This window comes from Diplodia corticola, assembly GCF_001883845.1.
Source record: "Diplodia corticola strain CBS 112549 chromosome Unknown scaffold32, whole genome shotgun sequence".
Lineage (NCBI taxonomy): Eukaryota > Fungi > Ascomycota > Dothideomycetes > Botryosphaeriales > Botryosphaeriaceae > Diplodia > Diplodia corticola.
Window position 1 is genome coordinate 358,217 of NW_017971511.1, and position 23,826 is coordinate 382,042.

Genomic DNA, 23,826 nt, shown 5'->3' on the forward strand with positions numbered 1-23,826 from the left:
GACAAGACGTCGCGACTGAATAATGACGCAGGACGAGACCCGGACCCCCGGACCTACGCGCCAACGCGCCATCACGTGGGAATTGACGTTCTTATGCAACGGCCATGTCCGCGGCTTCCGTTCCTATCCGCGCACACCCGTCTATTGCCTGTTTTCGCATATTTTTTCTATTTGAGACCAGGACAGTGCGTCACAGGCCAATGTCGCATAGTAGTCCAATAGAATGCCTTTACGTCAAACGACTGTCATTCGTCATCGGTTCATCGGCAAAACTTGCTTGGTGACAATTCTCTCCGTACAACATGAGAAATTATTGACCACACCTTAAGATTGACCGCCAATTGACAGGAGTAGACCACGAACAAATATGTCAGGACAGGGAGGTTCATTTAAGAAGGAAACAAATATCAGACTCTTTCCTACACGCCGGAAATACTTACCAGAGAAGAAAAGAAAAAAAAGACTACGAAAGTCTGATCCATCGCCTGCTCAACTTGACAATGTCCCTCTCCCAGAAACTTGGCCCAATATCGAAAAGCAAAGAGAAATCATTGTCGTCAAAATTCCCAACACGCTGGTAAACACCGTCGAGCTCCTCGACGATAATGATGGAACGCATTGGCAGCTCTTTGCTGATGTCTCCAAGCACGACGGCGACAACCTTTCTAGCTTCACACTTTGCCTTCAACCTCTTCATATCCTCCGTCGAGTTCCTGTAAAAAATTTCAATAAGACCCTTGAACCGGGAAGTCTCAAAATCATGGTTGCGGACGAGCCATGCACGTTGCACGTTCTCATGGAAAGACGGCGGCGTGTCCAGCGTCTCCACCGGAAAGGTCCAAGCCTCAATCCATATGCAGTGTGACTGGCTCGGTTGGTCCTGCTTCAAGTATCCCTTCTCTGCGAACCCTGACCAGTCGATCCGGGCACCGGAGCTTTGTTCGATCTCGACCTTGACGGTGCTCGGTGCAAGCACTGACAGGTTTTGTTGTAGGTAGGAGCAAGGACTCTGCCAACCGACCCATGACCAGCTCGGGAAATCAGGCCTTCTCTTCTTGTCCGCGGATGCGTTGAGACTCCATCGCAATGATTGCACGAATCCGTCCATGTTGCTAGTGGATGGCTCGGCCTCGCGCTCGGATGGCTGAAGCATTGGGACTCCATAGTAATGGTGGATCGGCGGATCGGAAAGCTCGAGTGTCTGAAGGACTCCGGTTATAGCGTTGAGACTGTCCGACTGGTACGATAAGTTTCTTTTGGAGTACTCTTCAATCCGTGCACAAGCATCTGGCAGCGTGGTGGATATGTTGTATCCCATCCACTTGCTCTGGGACTTCATTCGTCCGTGATTGACGAGCGTCGGCGAGTTGACCCAAGATTCGAATCTCTTCGACTCGTCGCCCTCGATGTAGCATTTGCCGCAATCATGGAGGTAGCAGTAATCGGTGAAAAAGAGTCGTCTCTGAGAAAGGAGCGCCTCCTGATACGTCCAACCACGCTCCATCCATTTCGATTGCCGCAGGCCGTGTGCCAAGCTCGACTCCTCCCAGCAGGACATCAGGACGTAATCGCCGATTTTGAAGCTCCGACGAGGTGAGCGGGGCTGTGTGCTGACGCCGGGAAGACCGTAATCGGCATGGTCGCCAGCCGCTGCAATAATTGTCAGGTCCGCCTGTGCATATATGCAGTCCATCTGGTTGATCTGGGCCATTTTCATGTTCTCGTCCTTCTGGTCAATGCAATACTTGTCCACCCAAAGGTATTGGTAATGTAGTTTTGATGTGACTGTAATTGCGTCTTCGACAGTCCTTTCCGTGGGGTCCGGGAGATCTCCAAAGTCGGGATTCTCGCCTTTCGGCGGGCCCCACACATAACTGAGACACACGTACTTTGTCCCAGGTACCAGAGGCTCCACTTTCCGAGTGTGGCAATTGATGACGAAGATGGGATGTGCTGGAGGTGGTGTATCCTTCAGGATATACTTCGCTCCCCGACCATCACAGAAAGCCAGCTTCCTGCGCAACTCCTCATAATCGACTCCAACAGAGCTGATTGGCCAGGCTTCAGGACATCTCAGCCCAAGACTGTTTTCTCCTCGCAACACTTGCACATCGCTGAACCCAGATGTTTTGGCGTGCTTCGTGATGAACAAATCCCAACTCTTCATTACCAACAAATGATGTTCTCTGACAGACTGGACCTCAAAACATCTGACATTGGGTGCTGCGCTTGAGCCACTGGATATCTGTCTGTAGAACTGGCAGAAAGCACACGATTCATCCATGGTGGGTAAGAGGGTGCTGAACTGTGACCATATGGAAAGATCTTTCGGCGATCGCAAGGCTTCTGCAATGCGCTCGTCCAATTTGAGAGCTTCGCATTGTGGACAAAGTTTCGTATCAAAGCACGCAGAAGTCATGCTTCGTAGAAACTCCTCATCCACCACAGCAACTCTCAGCTTCCCAGAATCGGCAGATGTCAAAATCTTGAGCCTCCGCCTGTTCTTTTGGGGATTGGATCGGTCGATCGAGGGTACTGGGCTCTCGGAGCGGAGCCCATTGGAAAAAGTGCGTAATTTCTGTAGCCACGACATTGAGTCCTGCAGGCGGAGAACAAGGCGACGATACGACGGAATGTAAGCAAGGAAGAAAAATCAACTGAACTGGAACCGATAGCAACGAGAGATACATGATACCTCGGTGAAGGCTTAAAAGCGTTGTGTGTGTGATATGCGAATGCGGCACAGCCAACAGGCGCTTACACCAAGCGCCGCCCCACATACTGTCCCACTCAAAATCGAATGTGATCCAAGCAGCTGGTCCATTTTTAGATAATCCATGTCTTTATAGAAGCATTGGAGACTCCTAAGGTTGCAGCTGAGCCTGCGGTTGCTGGTGTGTTGCAGGGGTATCTCGCGAATATAGCCGATCATAACCAACTCTGATAGCGAGCTGTTGCAGCGCGCTTGATGGTACAGGTGTCACCCGTCCTTTGGGTATTTGCGTGTTGACGATTCAGTAAGTCGTCTTGTTATTGGGTTGCAGGAAACCTGAGCCCCCCGGAGTTGGCAGCTGAAGCGAATGATCGACCTAGATGTTGATGCTGTGCATATGCATCCATCCATACGATAACAATACCAATGTATTTCTCTGGACCTAGGTCTTTCCAACTCGCTGTGACGATAGAGTATCAAAAGAGTATTCGCATACTGATTGGACGTGGAAACAGGCGTTTTGTTCTTTCTTCCTTTCTTTCCTTCCTCCTTTTTTTAATTTTTTTTTTCTTTAAAATGAAAGTGATTCCGAAACCAAAGAATCTGCTAGTATGATAAGCACATCGAGTCTTGCGCATGGAACATCGTCACTCAGTCAACTCGGCACGAATCACATTTTCGCCTTCCATCCCTTCCCTACCGTAGGCAGAAACCCTCTCGTCTCTCTTCCATGCACCCAGCTGATCCGCCTGAACGCGTCTGCCGCATCTCCCCATAGCTCTGCTCGTAGTAGCGCGTATACGCCTTTCCTCGCCTTGGGCGCCACCCTCTCCGCTAGCCTTACTGCCTCCTCAAGCATCCGGTCTGGAGCTGCAGTCACATCGACGATCGCCTCCTCATAAGCCCCTTTGCCAGTCCATCTGTGCCCTTCCAACAGCATCTTTCGTGCAGTTTGAGGGGCGAGTTTAGCCTTCAACAGCGCACCGATTCCATCAAAGTGAAGGCCTAGGTCGACTGGGGGCATGCACCAGAAGCCGCGGTCCGCATTCATGATGCGGTAATCATGGGCGAGGGCAAGCGGGCAGGCGCCGCCGAAGGTATGACCGGTTAAGAGAGCGATGGTTGGAACGCGAAGGTCGAGAAGGGTGGCAATGAGGGGATAGAAGCCGTTATTGTTGGCGGTAGGGTTCCGGTCGACTTCCTCGAGGTCTAGCCTCGTGGACCAGAACTTCGCATCGGCGCCACGGGTGACGATAGCACCTGGAGCATCCAATGGGATGGCGGACTCGATAGCCCGGAGGGCGCGTGTAATTTCCTGGGCGAAGGAGGCATCCAAGCGATTCTCCGGTGGGCGGGACAGGGTTAGGATGAAAACATTGGAAGGGCCCGGGTGGGATGTTATTATGAGGTCGCGGTAGTTGCCTAGATCGGACATGACGATCGCTTGCTCGGCGTTGATATCGAATTGGTGAGCGGTATGTTTCAGCACTTTCCTCCTTTCACATGCCGAGGGGCTGTGGCAACGTGGGGCTTCCAAGCCGGGGATATCGTTGCGGTGAAAGCTGGCGAGGCGTGTTTGCGCGTACAACTGAATCTCGTGCTCGTTTGACTCGGTTGGCGAGCAACGGTGCGGCGTTTACAGTGGAGACAGAGCTCCACAAGGGACTGCAGAGGCACGGAGGCAAAATCTATGTGGGCGGAGAGCTCGTTCGCAGTGCCGATCTGTGGAGACCCCACATCCGAGTGGATCGCCGAGGCAAAAAGCGCAGCGGGAGGCTTGCTTCGGGCCATTTCGGCTGGAGACACTCTCCACGTCGTCTGCGACACCAGAAGATTGCAAATCTGGGGATCGTGTCGAACGCGTTCCTTGCTGCGACGGAGCCTGATGTCATCCAAATAGCCGGATACCAATTCGCGATAATCACAGTACGGCAAGGCGCTAATTCAAGATCGGGTGACGGGTGTGTGCCGTATGCAGTAGGTAGGTATTTACTTTTTTGCCAGTCAGGTTGCTATCTGTCGTCATCCGGGGCAGATGATGCGATTCAAGGGCGGAAATGCTCCATTGAGCGTCCCAGTCAGCCTTTGGTTGGGGCTGACCTCTCATCTGATCTCCGGAGCTACCATCTCGTTTGCCTCGCAGGCAGGTGGCCTAAGGAGGGGTCTTGGTTTCTACGTGTCCAGACCCCACCATGGCTGCGCTGATCCGCTTGGCCGCCGCGGGATGCGGAGCAATGGATGGAGAGAGCTGGAGCACCGGGTATAAAGCTCTAAGTTGATTTCAAAAGCCGGGTCGCCGACATGGGGCCGGGCAGTCCCCGAAGCTTGCGCTCAGGATTCCCTGGGTTGCGTCAGTGCAGCAAGCTCCATTATTCATGTCACGGTATTCTAGAAAACCGCGGCATACTAAGTCGGCCCGCGGTCAGAACCCCGCCATGACGTCCGTCGTTAGCTGCAGCCATGGCGAGTCGCACAGTCGAGCCTCATGCGGCTTGGAATGCGTCGTTGAGGTAGTCGACGAAGAGATCCCGGACGCGGTTCTTCGATAGATTGTGCTGACGGTTCAGCGAAATGAACTGTCGGCGGATGCGCTGGAGCTGTGGTAGCGAGACAATGGATGCGGGGAGGGCTACTGCGTTTTCAGCATCCGGGACTGTGACCTCACCCCCCTCTTCGCCCGGATGATCCTTCTGCCAGGACACGATATGAGATACGATGTCAGAAGTGGTCTTGTCGAGCTCGTAGAGGTAGTTCTGCTCAGTGGCAGGTTTCTGGCCAGCTTGTGTCAGCATGCTTGCAATATATGAATATGTGATGTCACGCGAGCGCCTACCAGGACGGTGGCGGCGTTTGGCCTAACCACTTTGGCCTTTCCGTCACTGCCCACCATTGCGTCCCAGATCTGATCGAAAGGCGGGGTCTCGTCATCGTACACAACGGTGAACAGAGGGCTGTCCCAGCGCGTCATGCCATTGGGCTCCTCATATCTGAAGACCAGGTTCTCAAAGTCTTCCTCGACGTAGCCCCCATCGGTGCTGGTGTCGGCGAGCAGCCGCTGGTTGATCTCACGGCATCTGTCGACGGGCGTTCCTACGTGCACCTCTAGGACTATCAGCAGGTGTGAGACCGGGGGGCGAGGGCGGGCTTACAACGCAGCTGGGGGTCTGCATGGCCTTGGCCTCGCAGTAGAGCTGGTATCTGAAGCCTTTGATGTAGTTCATGCCATCGGCAATGACAATGTCGTCCCGGCCCAGGACGCGCTTGACGGCCGAAGCCTCGGCAGCTCGGGCGTCCTTCTCTGCGCGGGCCGAGTGGTAGACATCGCGGTGCAGGCCGAGTGTCTGATGGTTGATGTGGTGGACCTTCAGGCGCGCAATGCGGGCGTCGGTCGGAGCGAGCTGCGCAATCTTGTCGCGGAAAAAGTCGAGCAGCTGCCGGGCGCGGTAGGTCTTGCCAGCGGACGGGTATCCGGAGATCAGGACGAGCTAGGCATTGGGCAGAGTGAGCGGCACTGCGTCTGGCAGCAGCTGGGCAGCACTCACCGGCATCGCTGGGCGGGTTCGGCGGCGTGCTGGCTTGGGCAGCGGGCTCGCGGGCTCGCGGGCTTTCTGATGCTGCGGCGGGCGGCGGCGGCGGCGGAAATAGGGCTGTTGTGCCGAGGGTGCTGGCACCACCGCTGCACTTTGGCAGATGCCGGGCCACAGGCGCGCTCTGGTGCCATGTGGGGTCCGCCCGGGAAGGAATCTCCAGGGCGCGCCTCGGCGCCGCAGGCGATTGTGGTGCGACCAGCGAGGCAAGATCGCCCTCGCCCAAGCGCCTCCCATGCTGCCATAAAGCGCCTGCTCACCCGCTGCTCGATCGTCCGATGCTTCCTAGAGACCAACAGCCCGTCCGCGTCACTGTACAGCCTCGGCACCGGCCTTCTCCAGATTCTCGAAGCGCCATTCGACCCTAGACCGCCTGCATCCACCGTGCCACCACCCTCGCACATCTCGCTTGCGGTTCCGCTTCCGTTCCCGATTCAGTAGCCCGGCCTTGCTCCGACCGCGTCCTCCGGCCCTGCATAACGCTATAAGAAAAGTAGAGCCTCCAGGCCTCGCCTTGCAACCCCCGAGCCTGCTCCTCCGCCCTCGAAGCTCCCACATCCCCTCTCGCAATGGACCCCGCCGGCGATAGACAACAGCGTCCCACCTTCCCTGGCTTCGCCTCGCAGGTCAGTTCGGCCTCGCAAAGCTCCAGCAGCCTCTCCACTCTCGCGAGCCCGTCGGTCTTTGCTGTCTCCGGCGCTACCTCTCAGCAGGCTCAGTCGCACGCCGGCGTCCCGATGCCGCCTTCGTCTCCCGTCCCGCAGAGCAACTTCTTCGGCTCGCTACCACCCGGAAACATGGCGGCAGCCCAGGCGGCACAAGTGCAGCGTGCCCCGCAGCAGGTCAGCAGGACGGCCAGCGTGGATTACCAGCCCAACCGCGATGGCGCGGGCAGAACAGCACAGGAGACGGCGGCGTACCTCAACGAGTACAGCCTGGTGGCAGAGGCGGCAAAACGCGCACAGATGGCGGTGCTGATGCGGGACATGGAGGGCGTGGAGCTGTCATGAATGTGGTGTGAGATGCTTCGATGCAGCGCTGCAATTGCCTCCGCGGACAAGGAGTATTGTCGGAGATATACGCCACGGGCGACTGAGGGTCCCTGGTGGCCGTGGCTTGTTTCATGCATTACCAGTTTTGTGCATGGATAGACGCCCACACCCGTCGTTTTCCTTTTTTTTTTTTTTCCCTGTTTCCTTTTCATACGCTACTCATGTTTACACGCCGCAAGCGGAGGGTGGCCAGTCATAGACGGGCAGACGACTATACGCATCATTAGGTCGCACCCTCGGGTCTCGCGCGGTTTCGGTGGCGTTGGCGCGTCAGGGTTTACACGAAAGGGCATTGTTTAGTTGGATACCACTCAAGCTGTCTCTTTACGAGCGACGCAGCTAGTTCTCGCCGGCTAGGTTCGCCTGGCCTAAAATACTACATTATTCTGCGTGTCTCCACAGGAGCTGGCTAGGGCCCCGTGAAGTTGTGCCTCGGACCCCACAATTCCGGCAGGAAATATGGACTTGCTAGCGTTCTTCGCCGCTCGCGGCTCTCGTGCCTTGCATGCCGGGCCTGGGAGCTTCGCAAAGCTTGTGCAACCGCGTCGAGATGATGGCCATTGCATTGGATTCTTATTGTCATCGGCACGGGCGTGCGGGCGATGGGGCCGGGCAGATCTTTCGCCAGCGCAGCGCACGCAATTGGGGTCACAGGGTCGGCAAGAAAACCGCGGTAAAGGGACGTTTCGACCTCTGGTGAACGCCTTGATGAACATCAGGGGATGGACCACGCCGCCACGCGGCCTCCCGACGCGCTCCCCGACACCCCATCAATGTTCCCCTAGACGCCAACCCGCTGTCTCTGCACTCCATCCGGCCATGACCCCGCGACCCCAACGATGCGCCCCCGCCGCCGCACCTCCAATATTCGCCTCGTCCTCTACCTCCTGATTCTCGTCCTGATCGTCGGCTATCTGGTCAATCGCCAGCGGGGCGCCACCAGCAATGACGTTACGGAGGACTTGACCTACGAGGAGGATCTGGGCACCTATGCCCAAACGCCCGCAACCCGCGAGGGCGAGAGGGCTTTCGTCGTTGCCAGCCAGGAAAAGGACGACGTGGCCTGGCTGTACGACTACTTCCCCGACTGGACCAAATACCGTTACATCGTAGACAACCCCAAGGCGCAGTTGCGCGTGCCGTTCAACAAGGGGAGGGAGTCGATGGTCTATCTCACGTACGTGCAGCGACCTGCTCTGGTCTCGATCGCGGGGCTTCGCTGACCCTGTTTACGCCTTTCTCAGCTTCATCATCGACAACTACGAGAATCTGCCCGACTATGCGCTCTTTCTGCACCCGACGCGATACCAATGGCACAATGACGATCCCGACTATGACGGCCTGATGGTGCTGCGCAATTTCCAGGTGCCCAATCTTGAGCAGGAAGGCTACGTCAACCTGCGCTGTGCATGGCAGCTGGGCTGCCCGAACGAGATCAAGCCTTACGAGAAAGATCCACGCGAAAACCAGCAACAAGGGCATGCCGGGAATTCATACTACCACGCGTTTAAGGAGATTTTTGGCGAGGATCGTGAGGTCCCACATGAGGTCGGCGTCAGCTGCTGCGCACAGTTTGCTCTCACGAGAAACAAGATTCGTGAGATCCCGAGAGAGGAATACGTGCGATTGAGGGAGTGGCTAGCGAAGACGCCTTTGCAAGACTCAATAAGCGGGCGCGTGATGGAGTACTCGTGGCATAGTAAGTCTGGCCAAGTTTTCTTCCTCAGTCACCGGCACGAGCGCCTCAACGCTTGATTGCTGGCACTGCTGCGCTTCTGTTGTCCCACTCCACCGGGCGTTCATGCGTCTGCCGCTACTGTCCCAACGATACTACTGTCGATTGCTGCCGCAGCCTTGCTTGATGGGGCGCTGATGCATTATATTGCACATTCATTGTCGACGCATCAGTCCTGGGCAGCATTCGGGCAGCAGCATTCTTAGCACCCCACAATCGGGGCAACATTGCAGGTAATTTGCTGTATGCAAGATTTGACTAACATGTCCACTCGTAGTTCTGTTCGGTAAAGAAGCCATCCATTGCCCGTCGGCGCAGGATTGCTACTGTAAAGTCTTCGGACTGTGCGATTTGAAGTGTCCTGAGATTGGCATGTGCGAAGGGCGCTATATTCTTCCGCCTTTTTCGACCCTACCAAACGGATGGCCGTCTGTTGGCTGGGACTTAGGCCCGCGGGAAAGAGTAGTGGAGCCAGGTGTCCCGAGCTAAACCGATTTATACATTGAAGAATGGAATGCGACGCACTACTACAGTGAGTACAAAACCAAAAGCCTTGCATGTGTATTACATTCTGCGTCAGTCACAAGCCGCGTTGGGACCGCAGATGTCTACAGTAAGATTCCCCTGCACGTGCGCCCGCCCCTCACTTTATCTGCATCATATCTCTGAGCCAAAACGGGCACCATGTGCTGCTGCCTGAGTAACCCAACCCCCTACCGCGCTGGATCGCCAATTGGAGCACTTTCCGTCCAGAGCCACGAACCCCGCCATGTGTTCTGGAGAGGAATTGATCTGTCCAACGAAGAGGCCAGACGAAGGGCGACTGCACCCTCGCGTTCATTGATTTACAAGTCCTTAAGAATTGGGGCGTCGGTGCAGAAACCCCTCACAGCCTTGCGAGTCCGTCGACCCACCATCCATCGACTACGTGTTCCGTTGAACTGCGCGTGACATGGAACTCGGCGCATGACGTTTCCCTTGTCAATGTGATACTCTTCTGCTGTTTCACTCAGCTTTATCTCATTACACGATGATGTTCTATAACCGTCTCACAGCTTAGTGATGTAATGTGCCGCAGCGCGTTTGGCGTAAGCCTGTGCGGCATAAGCAGGAAGAGCCGTATCACTCCTCAGCCCAGCAGATCGCAGCCCCACTGCACTAATGCCTAGCACTCTCACACGACTGGCAAAACAGATGAGAATAATAATAACACCCGATCCTGGGTGTACGAAAGTGGGGGCTTAAGACAAGGCTGTAGGTAGTCTGTGCAAGGCCGGCCAATGGCGCTGACCGTAGTCCCCGCATTGCAGAGCCTCAATTATTCATGCCACCGCCACGCCCTCGCTTTTGTCTAGCCTGCCACCCACTTCGACTTTCAGCCGCATTTTTTGTTGCATAGCCGGCTCTTCGCCACGGCATGGCATTATCAGCGTGATCATTCGCAGGCTTCCGTCTAGTGGCGTAGACTCACCGTAGCCTACCGAGTATCCTCCGCAAACGGACCTAATACGCGGCTCTCATCATGCACGTTCACTGACACACTGATGTCTGGCACGCCCTGCTTGATCTAGATGGCTAGCCCCTGCAGACTCCCGTGATGCCCAGCCATCTTAGGATTACGCTGGCTCATCACACTCGGCTCAGCCAGCCCCTCAATAATGAACGGCAAGGCTGGTCGCCGAACCCGTGTGCAACCAACCCAATGCACGGCCCAACAAGCAAGGGATCTGGCCTCGGATATCCGAAGAGCCTCATCGACCTGCCTTCTTAACAGCCGCATCCTACACGCCCTTCACTCATTGTCGCTCACATAATGGTTCCCGACCAAATCTTCATTTACACCAAAAACACCCGTAGGAAATTTCACAGTACTTTGTCATTCGTTTCACCACTATTTCAATTTTACGGAATCCGAACGATCGAAACGTGAACGGCGTTTGAAGCATCAGGTTTTTCCTTTTAGACTTGGAGGCCATCTGATATTACCACTTTCCTATTTTCGAGAACAGCCGCTTTCCTCGGATCCCTCTTTGGAGTATCCGGACCGGCAAAAGTCTTCATTCATGACGCTTAACCTGGATCGATTACCTTTCGATATTCTTTTCAACGTTGCTGCGAGACTATCATATGCGGACGTCATCCACCTCACTTTGACGTGTAGACAATTATACCAGCTCAGAGGCGAGAGTACATTGTGTCGACGGGTTGTGCAAGTAAGCGACCTTCGGGGGGATGTCCCCTCCCAGAACGCGCGGCCCCTCCCGTGAGATGGTGCTGACTTGAATCTACAGGATCACGCGCCTTTCACTCAAGAAGCAAAGTTGGCAGCCGAAGAAAAAATCACCTATCGCGAAGCCTTGGAACGCATCTATTCCCGACAAGGCTCATTTGCTACAGCCACTCCTAGCTCAGCCTGTGTCGTCGACTACGGATCCGCTGTCATTTATAGGCAGAATGTTCTTTGCTACATGTCACATGGCATCGTGCGGGTTCGCTCTGTGCTCGACACATCGGAAGATTTTGAGGTAGACACGGCGCCCGTGGCTAAATGGCTGTCACAGACTCACTTCGGCACGGCGGACATCCAGCCGGAAATTAGCCTGCTGTACTACAGCGACTGGGTGGTTTCGCTACATTTCGACTACAGCGAGACGGAGCTATGTGCCAACTGGCGCGATGACGGGCACTGGTTGATCTATGTCGAGTTACGCAAATTCGACCCCATGACCGGCGCTGGTGTCAGTCTCATCAGACCCCCCGAAGGAGCCAGCAAGCTCTTCGTTAGAAACACGGCCAATTATCTTTTTTACGGAACCCACACCGGCGTGGGTACACACGGCCACCACGAGTGGAAAGTACAAGGCCTCTCACTGTCTGACGACTCTCCGCTACCGCACATGCCCGCACTTCAGTTGGACGAATTGGTTGGCTCCGACCTCGGATCAACTGTTGCCTTTGAGATTCACGATGGCCAATTCTACGCCGTGTCCAATCAGACGTCCTTCGTGGTCGAGGAGGTGGATTGGACATCCTTCTACCACTGCATCAGGTTCCCCCTGCATAAACCGGTCAGAGAGGAGGTACAAGTCAACACGAGGGTCTATCGCAGGCAGCACGCCGAGGGTCCAATCAACGACTCCTGGACGGACTTGGGCCTACAGGTGGACGAGAAGACGAACAAGCTGCAAATCGTCGAAGCACGGCGTGAGTGGCGCAACGGAGGCAGCAAACAAGAGCGCACCTTCTACACGCGCGAGATCACCTTCCCTCCCAAACGCTCAGCTCCGAGGCGACAGACCGGTGAACAAGGGGCGGTGGTGGCGAGTCGAGGCGACGGCACGCTGCAGTCAGCCTCACCGACTCCTTCAGCTTCGCCATCCGCATCGCCCGACGCCACACCCACCCCTGAAGGCGCCCAGGGGCGGCAGCAGCAGGACGAAGACGTCGCGCCCCTCCTCCCCGCAGACGACCTGCTCGTCCAGACGCTCGGCTCGGGCAACAACCCGCACTGGGCGCCCGCCGAGGAGCGGCTGCCGCGCGCCTACCATCCCGAGCGCAAGCACGACGAGCAGCGGCTCGCCGCCGGCCTGCCCCCCTCGCAAGCCTTCATCCTCGCCCGCACCAAGCACCGCGCCTACAACCTCTCCTGCTCCGCCTTCCTCGACCTCGTCGAGGACGACAGGTGCTGCCCGACGGCCGCCGCCGCCGGCGACCCGCCCTGTCTCCGCCTCCGCATCGGCGCGCGCAAGAGACAGCCGCTGCTGCCCGTCGAGGCCTGCGACGGCGTCGTCGGTGCCGAGAGGAAAGGGAAGGCCAGGGCCGTGGCTGCGGCCGTCGACGTCGACGTCGGCGCGAGTACAAAGCTTCCGCCGTATGAGGACCGCTTCCTTTACCCGCCTGTCAGGCTGTGGCCGCCGTCTGGCGAGCAGCAGCAGCAGCAGCAGCAGCAGCAGCAGCAGCCTGGCACCGGCACCAGCGACGGCGATGACAGTGAGGGCGCAGGCGCGGGCGTCAGGGCGTACGGTTGCGCGAAGAAGCTGCACGACATCCTGAACGCGCCGCTGACGCCGCCTCAGCCTGTCCTTGTCTCTCCTGCATCGTCGACGACGGCGACGACGACGACGACGCAGATGACAGCTCTGTCTCTCGGCGGTGCGGGCGGGTACACGGCTCCGCCGCCGGCGACGGAGATTGTGGCGGCGGCGGACGAGAGGAGCGTCGTCTTCTTGCGGAGACCCAAGTATGGCGGCGGGGAGCGCAGCGGGCCGATTGTGCTGGTGAGCTTCGATCGCGGCATCGCGGCGGAGGAGCTGGCGTGTGACGCCGGCGTGAGGGCGGTGGATGAGGAGGCGATGGCGGCGGCGACGCGGAAGGACAGCGGCGTTTCGATGGGGAACGTCTTGGCCGATGCTCCGTGGATGAAGTCGTCGACTGCGGGACGGAGTGGGCATGAGAATCAGATGATGTGGAAGAGGGATGAATGCTGGGAGAAGGGTTGCGCGTGTGTGGGAAGGATGGTGTGCGGAGCTGCCGGATGATGACACGGTGAGGATGGATGAGACTGGCAGGATGACGAAACGGGGAATATGTTGCTGTCTTGTTGGCCCTGTATTGGGGCGGGTTGAGACACCATGGCTTATTGGGCGTTGATATAGTTAGTTAGGTTTGCAGCGTGCTGCTTGTCGCCAGGTTTAAGTTTAAAACAGGTCCTTTTGCTTCACAGTCGACGAGTGTTACTCTTCGTCTCCCGCTTCACGGACCTTGTCCCGGATGATCTCACCCCCTCTGCTTCTTGCCTCGGACGAACTTAGTCTGCCATAAGCAGGGGAAACGGCTGTCACGTGAACATGACCAACCTGGGATCGATGTGCAGTGGCCGGAGCGGCGCGCGGCGTTTCGAACGGGCTGGATGTTTCATCTCAATCCGATGTGCTATGGAAGTCTTGGATGCGGGGAAAAAGATATCATGGCAATTATGATAAAGTGACGCGTCGCCAATGGGGAGGGTTGAGGGCTCAAGACATGTTCGATGGCGAGAGGTCCGGTGTCTGATTGGGTTGGGCTCCCCTTCCTCACCGTTCATCCTTCACGGCGCGACTGTTCGAGCGGTCAGGACAGATTGGGCGGGTCTTCACCGACCATTTGGCCCTGAGGAACTAACGAGGCGTTGCCTGGTAACCGCGCGGGTAGGGCGACGAGCTAGCCGTGAAACGCCGTTGCACCATGATTTGAGAAAGCTGGTTTGCTGCAAATCTCGTTGAGGACCCTGGCGGTGGGCGACTGATCAAATTAAGCTTAAGGCGGCCCACCCGTGCCTGGCGGTGACTTCATGGCCACCTCGCTTCCAGCAAGCTCGTCAACCGCCCGTGCGCAAACGATGGATATTTGCCCTGCTGCGCCCACCTTCGGCGTGGCACTGTTGCCGGGAATGCTGCTGCCGATGGAGGCGGGGGGGAGGCGATTGCGGCAGTGAGAGGGCGGCAGTGACTCCCCGAGTGGCTGAGGTGAGGTGGGACGGTCCCGACTGCGACTACTGCGTGATGGCGGATCAGCCCAGCCGCCCGTTGTGGCCTGCCTTGATGCCTGGTCCAGCTGGCCCTTAGCCGCTGACTGGCCAACAGGCTACCCACGCGCTCAGGCGCTGCGCCCCGGGGCTGGAGAAATTAACCTCTCCACTCCCGCCCGGCTGCCAGTCGTCTGTTCCTTCTCCGTCTCTTCAACCTCTCCATCGCATCCGTCTCGCCGCGAGCCTCCTCCGTCCGCGCAAAACCACCCGACGCCTTAGACGTAAATATAGCGCCGTTTGCCTTGCCCACAATTGACGGTCCGACGCCGCCAGCCGCCCCAGCGCCCCTTACTGCGCTTTTTTGAAGCCTAGGCTCCATCAGCGCTCCGCATAACGTCATCCGCACGCTTCCGCGAGCTCGAGCTGCCCGCATCGCAGGCCAAGACCGACTGCCCGCTTCCCCCCCGCAACACCACCATCATGTCGTACCAACAATATAGCGGCAATCCCTACGGCAATGACGGTTATGGCGATTCCAACCCGTACGGCGGCCAGTCCACTACCGGCGCCGGCTATGGTTCCTCAAACCCGTACGGAGGCCAGGTTCGTATACCGCAGTCTATCAGGCCTCAAGAGTCGCTCCATTGAGCGATGAAACAACGGCTTGTCAACACGCAGGCAACTAGTAGAACTGTCTAACCTCGCGCTTGCAACACGCACAGGCCCCGCCGCTACAGCACCACGACTCGTCCAACTACTCGCAGGATCCCAGCTACACCGAGATGGGCAATCTGAACGCTCCGCCTCAAGCCGCTCCCCGCGTCCTGGGCAACGACGAGTTCCTGGCCCGCGTCGACGGCTGCAAGAAGCGTATTCGCCAGCTCACATCTCAAATTGGCGAGATTACGACCGTCCACCAGCGCCTCCTCGCCGACACTGCCGAAGCGGGCGCGCACTCGCAGCTTGAGCACCTGGCCACTCAAACCTCGCTCTTGAACTCTCAGATCAAAGACGAGATCAAGTTCCTCGAGACCGATGCAGTCCGCAGCGGCGGCAATGTCACCAAGGACAGCCAAGTCCGGAACCTCAAGAACAGCTTCAAGGCCGAGCTCCAAAGCTACCAAGATGTGGAAAAGAAGTACCGCGACCGCTACGCCGAACAAATCAGACGCCAGATCTACATCGTAAACCCCGAAGCTACCGATGCCGAAGTCGAGCAGGCCCTGAGTACCGCGGATGGCCCTCAGCAAATTTTCGCGAGTGCTGTAAGTGTCTCCGCCGGTTAAATTGATGCGAAAGTTGCATGGCTAATGACCGTCACCTCAACAGCTCCAGAGTAACCGTTCTGCGCACGCCAACAGTGTCCTCGGCTCCGTTCGCGCTCGCCACAATGACCTCCAGCGCATCGAGAAGTCGATGGAGGAGCTTGCCGAGCTGTTCATCCAATTGAATGAGCAAGTCGTCCTTCAGGAGCCCCAAGTGCAACGGACCGAGGAGCAGACGGAGAACGTTCTCGAACAAGGCAAGCAGGCCCACGTCGAGCTTGACAAGGGTATCGAGCATATCAAGCGCCGTAACCGCCTGCGTCGCTGGACTCTGTTCGTCTTCATCCTCATCATTTGCATCATCGCACTCGTACTCGGCCTGTACTTCGGTCTCAAGGCGAAAAACGACAACAACAACACCAACAACACCAACAACAGCGCATAAAGAATGAACCGCATACGCTTGTACTAGACACTGTACCAGAGGACTATGTTCCCGAAGTCAGTCGGCACTTGCTCCAACATAAAAGTGGGATTTGGATTAGGATTGGATCACTGCTGCTAAGGCAATTGTTCAAAAGCCTGCACAGCTCAACAATATGACGAGACGTTTTTGGAGGTAAAGGGGGCGGGTAATGGCCCAATAGGACGGGCTGGGATGCGTGGGGTGTAATTAATATTTCTTCCCTCTTTTTACGAACCGACGAAGAGCCACCACGACATGAGGAGGAATTGCGATTGGCCGGGAGATAGCCAGGGACAAGGAATGGTGTTGGGGGTTTGTGCATGAGACGTTGGATTGGAAAGCCTGGTTTGATGCGTCTCGGTTTGGCCGTCTTGTCGTGCTTCTTTGCATCCAAAGCTGTACAGTGGCTATGAAGAGGCACTTGGTAGGTGCATCGTTGGTTTATATCCTTCTGTTTGTTGACACGAATTCTCTATTAGTACATACTACTAATAATGCACGCTTCGCTATATATAATTGAGTCTGCGTATCAAGTTTGCTGGAGACATCTAACTGAGGAAGCTGCGATGCTCTTATTTCCATTTCTACTTGCAAGACAATATTCCTAACTCCTTTTATCTATATTTTCTCGTGATGCACACACCCACCACTCACTTCGCACCCATCACGACGACCCTCCCAAAAACAAAAAACAAAAAATCAAGTCACCCGTCGCCCAACCTCTCTCTCAGGTCCTCACCCCATAAACCCTCACGCTCCCATCATCGCTCCCCACCGCCAACTCCAACTCACCACGACCACCACCACCACCAACCGGCCTCCACGCCAACGCATTAACAACATCGCTCGGCGCCACCGCCCCCTCCACCGCCTGCATCCTACCACCCGCGTCCTCCTGCCCCCCGCCTCCCTCGCCACCAACCAGGTCCCCGAAATCCGCAGCGAACCGTCCCACTAGCACCTCGCCCTTTTCCGTGCCGAAAGCCAAGACGACGTGTGCGGAACTGCCGCTGTCGTTGTCGTTGTCGTTGTTCTTGGCGGTGACGACGTCCGGATGGAACGCCACGGCCGTGACGGGGCTGGGCGAAGGGAGGGTTGTGAGGTGGGTGATGGAGATTGTTGCATTCTTCTTCTTCTCGCCATCGCCGTCGCCGGAGGGGGAGGAAGGGGAGGGGGAGGGGGAGGTGGAAGAGGAAGAGGTGGGGTCTAGGCGCCAGAGTCGGACTTTGGAGTCGCGGCCTGCGGTGGCGAAGACGCGGGATCGAGGGGATGGTGATGATGATGATGCGGGTGCGGGTGGTGCCCACGAGCCGCCGAGGAGCATGCGGGAGTGGGCTTTTTCTTGGGCGTGGAGGAGCGTGTACTGCGGGGTGGTTTGTGTTTGTTGTTTGCCGTCCGTGGGGGAGTCGCCTTCGCGTCGTTGTCGTCCCCAGATGCCGAAGACGCGGTCGCGGCCGACGCTGAGGAGGTACTCGTCTCCTGCTGCTGCTGTTGCGTCACCGCCACCGCTCGTCGCCGACGGAGACGACGACGGCCCGCTGAACGCCAGCCCCGTCACCGTCAGGCTGTGCAGCTTCATGCTCGGCACGCGCTCGCCGCCGCCGCCCGCGCCAGCCGATGACGACGGGTCGGCGGCGGCGTCGAACGAGACCTGTCGCCAGTCGCGCGTCTCGTACAGGCGGATGGCGGCGTGCTCGACCGAGGTGGCGCGGCACGCGGTGGCGACGACGTCGCCCGCGCTCGCGGCGGCGGCGACGCTGCTGATCTCGTAGCCGTGCCCGTACAGCTTCTCGGCTTCGGGCCAGAGCAGGTGCCGCGAGAGGTGGTCTTCGGTGGGCGGGTGCGAGAGGACTGCTACGGCTTTGCGGGCGGACGTCTCGCCGGCTGTGACGTCGTTGGCGGCGGCGCCGGCGGCGGTCAGGTCGGTGGTGGTCGTGTCGTCGTCGGTGGTTTCGATGGCCTTGTTGGAGAGGCCGAGGACGGGGATGTTGGCGGCGTCGGGGAGCTTGACGGCGGCGGCGGCGGTGGCTCCGTCGGTAGAGTCGATGGCGCAGTGCTGCGAGAGGAGCTCGGCGACGGCCGAGGGCTGGTCGAAGACGCGGAGCAGCTTCTCGTCGGCGCCGGAGACGAAGCGGAGGGGGGTGGAGAGCGGCGCGAGGCAGTTGAGGTCGTAGCCGTGGATCTGTGGGCGTGAGAACTCGTGCCAGGAGGCGGTTTGGTTGCTGCTGCTGCTGTCATGGCGCTTCCACTGGGCGAATTGCCGCGTCGTCTGGTCGGCGCTCGTCGTCAGGAGGTAGGAGCCGTCGCGCGCCCACTTGACGTCGCGGACGGCGCGGACGTGGCCCGTCACGGCGACGCGTTGGGTCCAGCGGTCGTCGTCAACGGCATCGCTCTCGCTGCCTTGGCCGTGCTGGTAGCCTCGCGTCCACAACCGCCACCCTCCGGTGCGGCCGAGCGAGACGACGGACCGCCCGTCGGGCGACCACAGCCCGATCCAGAAGCCGCCCACGCTGCCCGTCGCCGTCGTTGCGCCCTTTTGCGCGCTGATCTCGCCCAGCCGCGTCACGCTGACCCAGACGCCCGACGTCGGGTCGGCTTCCCACACGGCGATGGAGTTGTCGGCGGACGTGGTGAGGAGCTGCAGTCTGCTGGTGCTGCCATGCTCTGCTTCCTGGGTCCTCCACTGCGCCGAGTAGATCCAGTCCTCGTGCCCGACCAGCAGCGCTTCGAACGTGATCGAGTACGGCGACCCGTCCACGTCGGCGATGCGGTGCGCCTTGTTGTGCAGGCTGCGCCCGAGCACGCTGCCTGCGAGGGCGGGATCAACCTCGGCCTCGACGGCCGCCGTCGCGGCGGGTAGCTCCTCACCCGCGTGGATGCGCCACAGCCGCGTGTACTTGTCCTGGCTGGCGGAGGCGAGGAGGAGATCGGACGTGGACGGCTCGAGGGCGAAGGTCAGCGAGCGGATCCAGTCTTCGTGGCCTTTGAGGGTGGCGGCGAGGGTGAAGGTTGGTGAAGAAGGGGCCTGCTGGACGTAGATTTGGATGTGGTTCTTTGTCCCCGCCGAGGCGAGGATGAGGGTGGATGGAGAGAGGCGGGCGAGGGCGACGGAGAGGGGGAAGTAGGCGGTTTTGGGCTCCTGCTTGAGGTCGATGGTCTGGAGCAGCTCTGCGCTTATGGAGCCGTCGTCTTTGGGCTCGAGCTTCCAGCTCCGGATGGTAGCGTCGGCGGCGCCGGAGACGAAGATGTCCGAGTCGGGGAGCACGGTAATGGTGTTGATGGACGCGGTGTGTGCTGTCAGCACCGCCTTCTCGAGGAAGCCCGTGGGGGAGGAAGCATCGCTGGCCCATATCCTGATGGTATTGTCGGCGGCTCCGCTCAGAATTATGGTCTCCTTAGACTTTGATGAAAGGAAGAATTTGACGACGTTGACGTTTTTGGTGTGGCCTGAAAGTGCGGCGTAGCTGCCGCGATATGTAGGGTCCTGTTTCGCATGTCAGAGACGGCAATGGAACCGGCAAGGAAAACACTAATGTATGCAAGAGAAGCGAAAGTGAAGCTGGCGGGAAAGGCAGCATATGAAACGCGACGACTGACGTGAGCAATGCGGCCACCAAATCAAGGAGGGATCGGAAGTAGCCATCAAAGAAATACGACGACGCAAAGAGAGATGCGAGAGTGGAGAAATATGGAAGCATACCAAGGGATTCCACAGAGCGATGTTGTTTCCAGCGCCATAAGCCAGCAAGCCGGAGCCGTGCTGGTCCCAGTCGGCAGCGTTGGGCTGTCTGTTGCCGCCCGCGGCAATGAAGTTTGTAGCGACCTGTACCATCTCGCCAGTCAAATGCCTGTATGGATGCTGGCAGGCTTCTTCTTGGTCCGGGCCCTAGTGGAATCGAGAAGCGATCATGTGAGCGAATGAGTTGGGTGGGCGGAGATGGCAGAAGGTCAACACCACGGAATTCTTTGCGCAGCGTCACGCTAACCGCTCGCGTAAATTTTCCCCGCGACGCTGCCTGATCCGCCACATCATCACAACCACCGCCGTCCAGCTATTAGCCGCATCCACTCTCCAAACCAACCCTTTACATCTTTCTACAAGAGCAACCTCTGGAATCCGCTGCCGCTGCCGCACCACCGGCCATCACCCCGCACCATGGCGACGAGCAACGACGGCGTCGTGCCAATCACGGTCGAGTTCACGTACGCACAGGCCCATGCAAGTACCTGCAACAACTGACAGTGTTAGTGGTGGCTTGGAGATGCTCTTCTCGCACCAGCGCAAGCACGAGATCGCCCTGCCCGCCAAAGACGAAAATGGAGAAGCTGCAAATGTAGCCTTCCTTGTCCAGTACCTCTGCAAGAACACCATGAAAGACCCCAGAAAAGACCTCTTCGTTCTAGACGATACCGTGTAAGTGGTAGCCGTCTCTCTATACTCGCCACGACTGCGCATGCTAATCAGCCAAAGACGGCCCGGCATTCTCGTGCTCATCAACGAGGCAGACTGGGAGCTCGAGGGCGAAGACAAGTACGAAGTCCAGAAGGGAGACAACATCTTATTCGTATCTACTCTGCATGGTGGTTGAACTTCGAACAAGAAACAAAGGAACGCATGCGCTCTGCCTCTATGCTATCCTTGTGTCCCAGGTGTTCCTATATCCATGTCAACTTCAACATATCCCGCCTTCAATGTTCTTCGTGTCAAGGGATGAACATCTAACCGAACCACAGCCGTCATACGGTACAGTAAAGACGAGGGTATCCTCGCACGTCATACTAGAGTGTGATGAGTGTAAAGAGCATAAGGTAAAAATAATAGTAAAAGACGGCGTTGGCCATACCTTTTTTCAATTTCAAGGAACGGGAAAGCGCCGTCACAGCTTTTATAGACCTTCTACGTAGACAGCAGAGAGAAAATACATGAAAGTAGAAGAGAATGGAAGCATCGCCTGCTTGACAAACAATTCCCATGAAACGTGAATTAATTGGACCACAGTGGAGAGATGATGTTGGGTCGAAACGAGAGTTCGTGGCGATAGCGGCGGTAGATAGCAGCCCGGGTCGGCAACCTCCTGAAGTGCTGGCTCTCCCTCAACGCAACCAAATCCACGGACTGGCTTGCGATGACCTGGATCGGCCCACAAATGAGCTAATGACGCTATTGCTTGCATCGGTAGTAGCTGATGGCTTCCATGGCGTTGCGCTGCGACCAGGGGCACAGTCCACTGCAGCCGCCAAAATGTGGGTCCCGCGGTCTCGTATTTTCTAAGCCAACCAGCGTCGGCTCTGTACGAGCATGATCCTGAGGTAACCCTCGCCGTTTCCCTTCCGATATGCTGATTCACATGGACCTTCTCCGCACACTTCTTTGGGCGAATAGAATGAAGAAGGACTCGCTGTATTCTCGCTTCCTTCCTGACGTTTTACTCCGCCTGCACGCGTCACTACCCCTTGCTGATCCACATACAGCAGGAGCCGCAGCCAATCCTTCCACGATCTCAGCAATATCTGCCTGACATCGCATATCAAGAAGCACATGCTTTTCGCCGGCCCAATTACTCTCCGAAGCCGTTCCAATCGTATGATGGCCCAGTGCGTTATTATTTAAAGCGCTCTGTCCCGCTACTTCCAACATCATCAAAGCCATCACCAGTCACCATGGGATTCCATCTTGTTGGATACGCGGTCGTGGCGGCTCTTGCCACTATTCTCCTTCACGTCACCCGTCAGCTTTTTTTCTACAAGAAGAATGAGCCACCGGTCGTCTTCCACTGGTTCCCGTTCGTCGGCAGCACTGTCACCTATGGCATGGACCCCTTGAAGTTCTTCCAAGATTGCAAAGAAAAGGTACCAGACTTGCACGTACCTTCCAGAGAAGCCATCTCACATTTGCACAGTACGGCGAGGTCTTCACCTTCATTCTTCTCGGACAGAAGACTACCGTCTACCTTGGAATCGACGGCAACGAGTTCATTCTCAACGGCAAGCTCAAGGATGTGAACGCAGAGGAAGTCTATGGGCCGATAACAACCCCCGTCTTTGGCTCCGATGTCGTCTACGACTGCCCCAACTCCAAGCTCATGGAGCAGAAGAAGGTACCTTGTCTGCGTGTCCGACACTCGAATAGCTGCTCATGACCTTTCGATAGTTTGTCAAGTTTGGATTGACGCAGGAGGCGCTCGAATCTTACGTCCCGCTCATTGAGGAAGAAGTCCTTCAGTACATCAAAACCTCGGGCCGTTTCAAGGGCACATCCGGAACCATCGACATCCCCGCAGCCATGGCGGAAATCACCATCTTCACCGCCAGCCGCGCACTGCAAGGCGAAGAAGTCCGCAAGAAGCTCACTGCCGAGTTCGCCGACCTGTACCACGACCTGGACCTGGGATTTTCCCCTCTCAACGCCCTCATGCCCTGGCTGCCCATTCCAAGCAACCGCAAGAGAGATGCCGCGCGGGAAAAGATGCGCGAGGTCTACACCGAGATCATCCAAGAGCGTCGCGGCACGCAAAAGGACACGCACGACATGATCACCAACCTCATGCGCTCTACGTACAAAAACGGCACCCCGGTCCCGGACAAGGAAATCGCCCACATGATGATCACCCTCCTGATGGCCGGCCAACACTCGTCCTCTTCAGCCAGCTCCTGGATCATGCTTCGTCTCGCATCTGAACCCAAGATTGTCGAAGAGCTTTTCGCGGAGCAAGTCCAGGCCTCCGGCAAGGACCTGCCGCCGCTCCAGTACAAGGATTTGGAGAAACTGCCGCTCCAGCAAAACGTCATCAAGGAGACTCTCCGCGTCCACTCGTCGATCCACTCCATCATGCGCAAGGTGATGAACCCGCTGCAAATCCCCGGCACCCAGGTCGTCGTCCCCGACAGCCACGTCCTGCTCGCGTCTCCGGTCATGACGGCCATGAGCGAGAACTACTTCCCGAACGCAACAGCGTGGAACCCGCACCGGTGGGACGACAGGGAGGACGAGGAAGAGGGCGGGGACATGATCGACTACGGCTACGGCGCCGTCTCAAAGGGGACCAAGAGCCCTTACCTGCCGTTCGGCGCGGGCCGCCACCGCTGCATCGGCGAGAAGTTTGCGTACCTGAACCTGGGCGTCATCGTGGCGACGCTGGTGAGGAACTTTAAGTTTAGCAACCCCGAGGATAGGGAAGGCGTTCCGGCTACTGACTACGCGGTAAGTGATGCGAAATTTCCACTGTGTGCGTTTTGTGATGCTGATGCTTTGTTTTCTTTTTCCGCAGTCCATGTTCTCTCGGCCGATGCAGCCAGCTATGGTACGCTGGGAGAGGCGCTTTCCAGGGAGCGATTAGAGCTGCATTGAGATTTGGAAATGCGTCAAAGGGTTCAGGAAGACAGTGGCGAGTTCAATGGAGAGTAGCCGAGTCATCATCCTCTGGGACAGATGTCAGGTGATGCTTCATGGTTCATAGTCGTATTAATCACTGCACTCGGAAAGGAAGATGGCGTTGTTTGGG

The 23,826-nt window shown here is 57.4% G+C and overlaps 10 protein-coding genes across 10 annotated transcripts; 6 read left to right on the forward strand and 4 right to left on the reverse strand.

Moving 5' to 3' along the window:
- Nucleotides 1–463: 463 nt before the first annotated feature.
- On the reverse strand, nucleotides 464–2,593 carry BKCO1_32000106 (uncharacterized protein; the record flags this gene model as incomplete). Its single annotated transcript, XM_020274388.1, has 1 exon — nucleotides 464–2,593. One exon carries the CDS (start codon nucleotides 2,591–2,593, stop codon nucleotides 464–466), a length of 2,130 nt encoding a protein of 709 aa, XP_020129438.1.
- Nucleotides 2,594–3,383: 790 nt separating this feature from the next.
- Nucleotides 3,384–4,148, reverse strand: BKCO1_32000107 (enoyl-hydratase isomerase family protein; the record flags this gene model as incomplete). The annotated part of the gene is made up of 1 exon (XM_020274389.1): nucleotides 3,384–4,148. One exon carries the CDS (start codon nucleotides 4,146–4,148, stop codon nucleotides 3,384–3,386), a length of 765 nt encoding a protein of 254 aa, XP_020129439.1.
- Nucleotides 4,149–5,196: 1,048 nt separating this feature from the next.
- Nucleotides 5,197–6,261, reverse strand: BKCO1_32000108 (chromatin associated protein kti12; the record flags this gene model as incomplete). The annotated part of the gene is made up of 4 exons (XM_020274390.1): nucleotides 5,197–5,484; nucleotides 5,547–5,813; nucleotides 5,863–6,198; nucleotides 6,256–6,261. The coding sequence occupies 4 exons, from the start codon at nucleotides 6,259–6,261 to the stop codon at nucleotides 5,197–5,199; spliced, it is 897 nt and encodes a 298-aa protein (XP_020129442.1).
- A 608-nt stretch (nucleotides 6,262–6,869) lies between these two features.
- BKCO1_32000109 (thiol methyltransferase protein) lies at nucleotides 6,870–7,310 on the forward strand (the record flags this gene model as incomplete). The annotated part of the gene is made up of 1 exon (XM_020274391.1): nucleotides 6,870–7,310. One exon carries the CDS (start codon nucleotides 6,870–6,872, stop codon nucleotides 7,308–7,310), a length of 441 nt encoding a protein of 146 aa, XP_020129443.1.
- Nucleotides 7,311–8,191: 881 nt separating this feature from the next.
- On the forward strand, nucleotides 8,192–9,107 carry BKCO1_32000110 (dephospho-kinase cab5; the record flags this gene model as incomplete). The annotated part of the gene is made up of 2 exons (XM_020274393.1): nucleotides 8,192–8,529; nucleotides 8,597–9,107. The coding sequence occupies 2 exons, from the start codon at nucleotides 8,192–8,194 to the stop codon at nucleotides 9,105–9,107; spliced, it is 849 nt and encodes a 282-aa protein (XP_020129495.1).
- Nucleotides 9,108–11,150: 2,043 nt separating this feature from the next.
- BKCO1_32000111 (f-box domain-containing protein) lies at nucleotides 11,151–13,625 on the forward strand (the record flags this gene model as incomplete). Its single annotated transcript, XM_020274394.1, has 2 exons — nucleotides 11,151–11,300; nucleotides 11,379–13,625. The coding sequence occupies 2 exons, from the start codon at nucleotides 11,151–11,153 to the stop codon at nucleotides 13,623–13,625; spliced, it is 2,397 nt and encodes a 798-aa protein (XP_020129494.1).
- A 1,448-nt stretch (nucleotides 13,626–15,073) lies between these two features.
- Nucleotides 15,074–16,303, forward strand: BKCO1_32000112 (snare domain-containing protein; the record flags this gene model as incomplete). Its single annotated transcript, XM_020274395.1, has 3 exons — nucleotides 15,074–15,196; nucleotides 15,316–15,858; nucleotides 15,923–16,303. The coding sequence occupies 3 exons, from the start codon at nucleotides 15,074–15,076 to the stop codon at nucleotides 16,301–16,303; spliced, it is 1,047 nt and encodes a 348-aa protein (XP_020129497.1).
- A 748-nt stretch (nucleotides 16,304–17,051) lies between these two features.
- Nucleotides 17,052–20,156, reverse strand: BKCO1_32000113 (rna polymerase ii elongator; the record flags this gene model as incomplete). The annotated part of the gene is made up of 2 exons (XM_020274396.1): nucleotides 17,052–19,808; nucleotides 20,025–20,156. The coding sequence occupies 2 exons, from the start codon at nucleotides 20,154–20,156 to the stop codon at nucleotides 17,052–17,054; spliced, it is 2,889 nt and encodes a 962-aa protein (XP_020129496.1).
- Nucleotides 20,157–20,480: 324 nt separating this feature from the next.
- On the forward strand, nucleotides 20,481–20,913 carry BKCO1_32000114 (ubiquitin related modifier 1; the record flags this gene model as incomplete). The annotated part of the gene is made up of 3 exons (XM_020274397.1): nucleotides 20,481–20,527; nucleotides 20,574–20,738; nucleotides 20,796–20,913. The coding sequence occupies 3 exons, from the start codon at nucleotides 20,481–20,483 to the stop codon at nucleotides 20,911–20,913; spliced, it is 330 nt and encodes a 109-aa protein (XP_020129499.1).
- A 1,072-nt stretch (nucleotides 20,914–21,985) lies between these two features.
- On the forward strand, nucleotides 21,986–23,661 carry BKCO1_32000115 (cytochrome family 51 (sterol 14-demethylase); the record flags this gene model as incomplete). Its single annotated transcript, XM_020274398.1, has 4 exons — nucleotides 21,986–22,174; nucleotides 22,225–22,422; nucleotides 22,476–23,525; nucleotides 23,593–23,661. The coding sequence occupies 4 exons, from the start codon at nucleotides 21,986–21,988 to the stop codon at nucleotides 23,659–23,661; spliced, it is 1,506 nt and encodes a 501-aa protein (XP_020129498.1).
- Nucleotides 23,662–23,826: the final 165 nt, after the last annotated feature.